Source organism: Medicago sativa, chromosome 3 (genome assembly GCF_051527215.1).
Source record: "Medicago sativa cultivar Bolivia chromosome 3, Bolivia_mono, whole genome shotgun sequence".
NCBI lineage: Eukaryota > Viridiplantae > Streptophyta > Magnoliopsida > Fabales > Fabaceae > Medicago > Medicago sativa.
Genome location: NC_140751.1, coordinates 37017734 through 37023878, shown reverse-complemented (window position 1 = coordinate 37023878; position 6145 = coordinate 37017734). Strand labels below are relative to the sequence as shown.

The following is a 6145-nucleotide window of genomic DNA, read 5'->3' as shown; positions in this document are numbered from 1 at the left end:
TGCACAGAGTCTTACAAACATGTTCCAACCTTGGATTGAGCATTTGCAGGGAACATGTACAACATCTGAGAAAACCAGAATCTCAGAAGCACAGAGATGTTCTAGCACAAGTGCTAACTTCTACACTAGTCTTCATAGAGATGTCCCAACATATCAGAGGATGTCAGCAAGGGAACATGTACAAACAAAAATGCTCAGAACAGATTCTCAGATTAACATGAAGACTTATCAAACCATCAAGATGTTGCATCATGAGAGCCAACATCTACACACAAGCCTGAAATAGTTGCAAAATGCAACATATAATATATATAAGCAGTCAGGCATACACATACAGGCATATTATAGATACATGCAGAGCACATATACAGATAAGGAGTACATTCAAAGAAACATCAAATTTTTCTCCCCCTTTTTAGCCACAAAATATGCCAAACAAAGAGGAATAACACCAGAGAGAGAGAGACCAGAAGAATGATTTCAGAAATGCAGAGTACTAGTAGAATACCAATAAAGATCCAGAGTGTTAAGGTATTACAAATCAAAATAGGCACACTTTCAACAGTTCTTTGAGCCTTCTTACCAGCAGATTTCCTCGAAGCTGAGGAGGTGGTGTGCTCGACATCCAGTTCAACATCATACTCAGATTCACTAGAGGAAACACCCTTCCTCTTTCTTGTCCTACCAACAGTGGTTTTAACCTCACCTTGCTCCATCCTTACTTGGGTCCAATACCAACATTCTTGACCCTAGTCTTTGGAGATTCTGCCTCAGAGAGAACTGCATTTCCTTTGCTACTTCTTAGTCTTTTGGCCATACTCCCACTAAATTTCCTGCTCAGTGGAACATCATCAGAATCTATATCATCAACACCCACCATGTTTTCTTCATCCTCTTTACTGGCAACATCCTCTCTGGATTACTCTCTACCTCATTCTGCTCTGCCTCAGTCTGTTCTTTCTTGTCAGAGGAAGAGTTTGCAGTATTATTACCAGACACTTGTTCCTGTTCAGTTTCTTTCTCATGGCCTAATTCAACTTCAGGTGATTCAACATTGTCAAACTATTTTTTCTGTTGATCCAAGGATGTTCCAACATTTGGTTCACCATTCTCTAGATCATTACTTTTGTTAGGAGAGGGTTGAATAGTGTCTTTTGTAGCAATCTCCACATTAACATAAGAATCAACTACCTACACATTTTCGGACCGATCTATAGCTTCTTTCAAGTCCTCTAAACCTAATTTTCTACCAGATTCAGGTACAACATAAATTAGGGTTTTACATGAGTTACCTTTTTCAGCCTTGAGTGAGGCATTCTTGGTAGTAGCTTCAATATCACCAACGAGAGGATCCTTCTTGAATGTCCCAACACTAGGTTCGACAACAGTGGAGATGAAAGGATTCTCCTTTTGGTACAAGTCAAACATGCTCAAGGGGGTTTTTGATTCACCCCTTTTTGTTTTAGGAGCCATCCTCTTCTTTGAAAAACACTTTGTTGCAGTTTTCTTTTCAGATTTTGGAGAAGTCACAGTTGAGATGGGATCAATCTGTTTAGGCGATTCAATATCACAAGGTTTTGTGACAGATTCTTTGGTGATCTGTGGGTCGTTTTTGAAGATCATAGCAACTAGATTGATTTTGTGAGAGGTAGAGACGTGATGAGCAAGGAGGTGTCTGAACGGGAAGAAGAGAACACACACGATTTCTCTGAATTTAAGTGAAGAGAAAGAGAAGATAATGATGGGATAAAGGTTATTGCTTTTGTTTGATGGTTTTAGTAAAGTTAGAGAAGTTTGCCCTAGATTTACGTGTAGTATTGGAACAAACTTAGATACACATAACTGCCACAGTCCCTCTCGAAGTATAATGTCTGAATTGCCCTTCACATCTTCAAGAAGTTGACAATTCAAGATTCTCAAATTAGAGATTCCAAAATAGATGAACTTGTGGATAAGTGGATTTACCCACCTATACTGAGAAGTGATTTGTGGAACAAGCATGCTTAAGTTGATGCAACATAATGTTGGAACATCTTGTTCAACATAACATTTTAATAACCTTTTTTCTTGCATCATATGCCTTGAGAGTCTGTTTCCAACTAGAGTGAACATGACTTCATACGTAGATTGGGAGACACATTTATTGTTCTCTAAAGTCAAAATTTGATTAAATTGAGTTAGATCCTTAGTCTGATCTTTGTAAGGAGGAATCCACAAATAACAATTGCCTTCAGATTTGATTCCATTCATTATTACCTCTCCTTTTCTATCACTTACACAACAAGTAAATTTAATGAAGTTCACACTCATTCATTGATCACACAATCGACTTATGCTAATCAGGTTAGTGGTTAGACCGTTTATCCATAGGACACTATCAAGTTCTGGTGACTCAGGACTGACCAATCTTCCTGAACCAAGGATTTTACTTCTTGTTTGATTTCCAAAAGTCACATAGCTGTTCCCACAAGATTTCTCAATATTAAGCAGACCCTTAGATCCAATCATGTGTCTAGAGCATCCACTGTCAAAATACCATATTTCCTTAGACAGTGTTTTCTGAGAAATGTGAGCCATCAACCCTACATTATGACTATTAGGTTTCCATACTTTCTTGACAGTTATCATTCTTGATATATGGGTCCTCTGATGTTGCTGTTGTGGCAGCCCAAATAGCCTGTAGCAGAAAGGTTTTATGTGCCCCTTTTTCTTGCAAAAATGACATATCCTAGATGGAGATAACTTTTCAACTTTATGAACCTGATGTTTCTTAGTATTTTGCAACATACCTTTACTGGCTGTAGGATCATTTTTTCCAGTGGAAGCTACAAACTGAATATTTTTTATAGGTTTCTCCTTCTTGGCCTTTCCATATTCTAATAGAGTCTGGGCAAACGTCTGACTTTGACTTAAATGTTTAGAGGTGAAACCTATCCCATTTGGTTTACCCTGAATTTGCCCTTCCAGAATCTCATCTAGAACATTAGTCCCAGTGGTCATCATTTTTACTTGTTTCATAACATGATCAAGTTGAGAGTTCAGCTGAATTACCTCATTGTTGAGATATGAGATTTTTTCCAGATGACCAGTATTTTCTTCCTCCAATTTAACGGTGATGTTTTTCTGTTCTTCAAGTTGTTTAAAGATGTCTGTGTTTCTGTCATTCAGTTTTTTATAGGATACAACCAACTCATCATAGACAAGGTCTTCATCACATGATTCGTTCTCAGAAGAAACTCTTCCAGTCAGAGCAGCAACATGTTTGATGGGTTCACTTTCCACATCTCTATCGGATTCATCATCATCAGTCCAAGTAACAGCTAAGCTTTTCTTTTGTTTCTTGAGGAAGGTAGCACATTCTGGTCTGACGTGACCATATCCTTCACATTCATGACATTGAACTCCCTTATATTGGTTGTTCTTCTCATCAGGTCTACCGATCCTCTCATTACTGATTTGTTGATCATTGTTGAATCTGATGTTCTGCCCATTTGACCTGGATCTCTTGTTTACTTGCTTTAGAATTTTGCTGAATTGTTTTCCCAACATAACAAGATTTTCTGACAAGTCTTCCTTACTCACTGGATTTTCAAGTGATTCATCAATCTCAGTATTTGTGATGAGTGCAACATTTTTACTCTTCTTCTCAGTCTTATTGTCAACAACTAACTCAAAGTTCTGAAGTGAGCCAATAAGTTCATCAACTTTCATACCTGAGACATCATGACCTTCTTCAATAGCAGTTACCTTCATGTCAAACCTCTTTGGTAGAGATCTGAAGATTTTTCTCACAAGTTTTTCTTCAGAAATCTTTTCTCCCAGTGAGTCAAAAGCATTAGCAATGTCTAGAATTTTTAAGTGATAATCCTGGATGCTCTCATATTCTAACATTTTCAAATTCTCAAATTTTGTAGTAAGAAGTTGGATTTTAGCACTTTTTACCTTTGTTGTGCCTTCATGTGCAGTTTTGAGAAACTCCCAAGCATCTTTAGCCACAGTATATTGCTTTATCAGTCTGAACGTATTCTTGTCTACACCATTGGACAGAACATTCAACGTCTTTGAGTTTCCAAGAGCCAATTCATCTTCATCAGCACTCCATTCTTCTTCAGGTTTCAACACATCAGTCCTGTTGCCATCAGCATCAAGTTGTACAGGATGTTCCCAACCTCTCAGAACTGCCTTCCATGTTTTGCTGTCAATAGATTTAAGAAAGGCACACATGCGTGATTTCCAGTAATCATAGTTGAACCCATCCAACAGAGGGGGCCTGTTAACAAATCCACCTTCCTTGTCCATAGTGCTAGAATAGAACTCCCTGGAGCTCACCCTAAAATAGGCAGGGTGCCTGCTCTGATGCCAATTGTAATTCTAGCGTACTTGTTTTATATGTTCTGTCAGATGTTTTAACGTTTGTAATGTTCCGATTAATGTTTCAACATCGAGCGATAAAACAGAAATAAAAACAAGAAAAATAAAGGACAGAAAAATAAAGAACACAATGAGTTTGTTGACCCAGTTCAGCACAACACACTTACATCTGGGGGCTACCAATCCACTAGTGTAGTCCTTATTCAATAGCTCTCAGCAAACTCCTCGTTTACACTATATGACCTAGGACCTACCCGTATAGACTTCAACCTAGGAACTCCTAGATCTGAGATCCCATCTCACTATCCTAATGGTCAGTCACTGCCCCAGTGACCTATCAGACCTCAAACACAACAAGATAGAAGTTACCTTCCAAAGCAAACAACCAAACCTTGTTTCACAACTTCGGTTTGATGCACAAGAGTATCAATACTCACACACTCAGTCCTAAATAAGTATCACAGGCAATACAGGAAAGAACACACAATAGATTCTAGACTTGCATCAAAAACGACACAAGAACAGAATACATGAAGACTCAAACCCTAAAGATCTAAACTTTTTAGTATGACGGCTTGAATGAGCAATTAGGTCTTGAAGTCTTCCTTTTATACTGAAGCAGCATGGGCTAAATAATTCGTTGGGCTTCAGTAAACTTGCAGATTGGTTCAGCAAACCTGCAAAACAGAATCAGAAACAAATCTGGAAAGTCCTAATATGTCGGAACCTATTTTGAAACATTCCAAATCGTAACAAATTTTTCCTAAAATAAAATATCTATTTTAGAAATATTCCAAAACTGATTCTTATAAAATATGCGCGTTACTTGGTCAGTAAGTAAAGGAAATACAGTTTCCTTAAACAATAAAATATGCGCGTACAGATAAGGCAGAAACCCAGGCACACTGAACCGTGCCAGGATGTTGGAACATTTTATCCAACATCTTACAGAGCTACCTAACCACATGATGGAACATTGGTTCCAACTTACAGAACAAGGATATTTGTTTTAGCAACAATGCAGCCAATACAAATACCCAACACCCTATCTGCAATATAAACAAAGTAATAAGTTGGTGTTATTCATACTGACCAAAATGTTTCTTATTCTATAATTATGCGAGGCAATGTCGTTTTAGTCTTTAAAACAATCGAAATTACAAAAAATATCCTTGCTAGTGTCTTCAATTAGTAATTCCGTGGACCAAACTGGCTAATATAACACATTACTTTTTTCCTCAAGAGGTTATTTCAAGAATCAATCGGCCGACAAATTTGTAGCCTCGGTATGTCTGCAAACATAAGACATATTCAAGGACTACAAAGACAAACAAAATTCACATGCTGGGATATTTTTGCAATTTCAATTTATTTATAGATTATATTGACAGCGCTTCACACATTTAAGCACCAAAATGCTTGTTTACTCAATATAAAATCTCTCATATATGTACACTCACTGCAATTCCCTTGAGATTGAATTTGCTTTTGGTTTGGACAATGAGTTGTGCTAGTTGGGGTACGTAGTGACCTGACACAAGCATGAATTAATCAGCACAAGCTGCAAAATGAAAATAAAATACTATTCATTTAGTACAAAGGTTCTCTACCTGCATAGCTCTCCCCTGTGATAAAGAACTCATTGTTTTTGTATTCTGAGAATTTAGTGAACCAATGCTGTAAAAAACAAGATTATCCCTTGCTGTAGAACATAGAGCTAGTATCAAATCTGGATAAAGATGACATCTTAATATGAATACAAAGCTAATATAAA

At 37.4% G+C, this 6145-nt stretch overlaps 1 protein-coding gene across 1 annotated transcript; it reads right to left on the bottom strand.

The window, feature by feature from the left end:
* Positions 1 to 2310: 2310 nt before the first annotated feature.
* Positions 2311 to 4299, bottom strand: LOC146937432 (uncharacterized). The gene has a single exon (XM_085749427.1). It carries the CDS (start codon positions 4297 to 4299, stop codon positions 2311 to 2313), a length of 1989 nt encoding a protein of 662 aa, XP_085605553.1.
* Between the last annotated feature and the right edge of the window lie 1846 nt (positions 4300 to 6145).

Bases quoted from the DNA above. Each gene is read 5' to 3' on its own strand.
- LOC146937432 (XM_085749427.1), bottom strand. From the start codon at position 4,299: ATGGACAAGGAAGGTGGATTTGTTAACAGGCCCCCTCTGTTGGATGGG.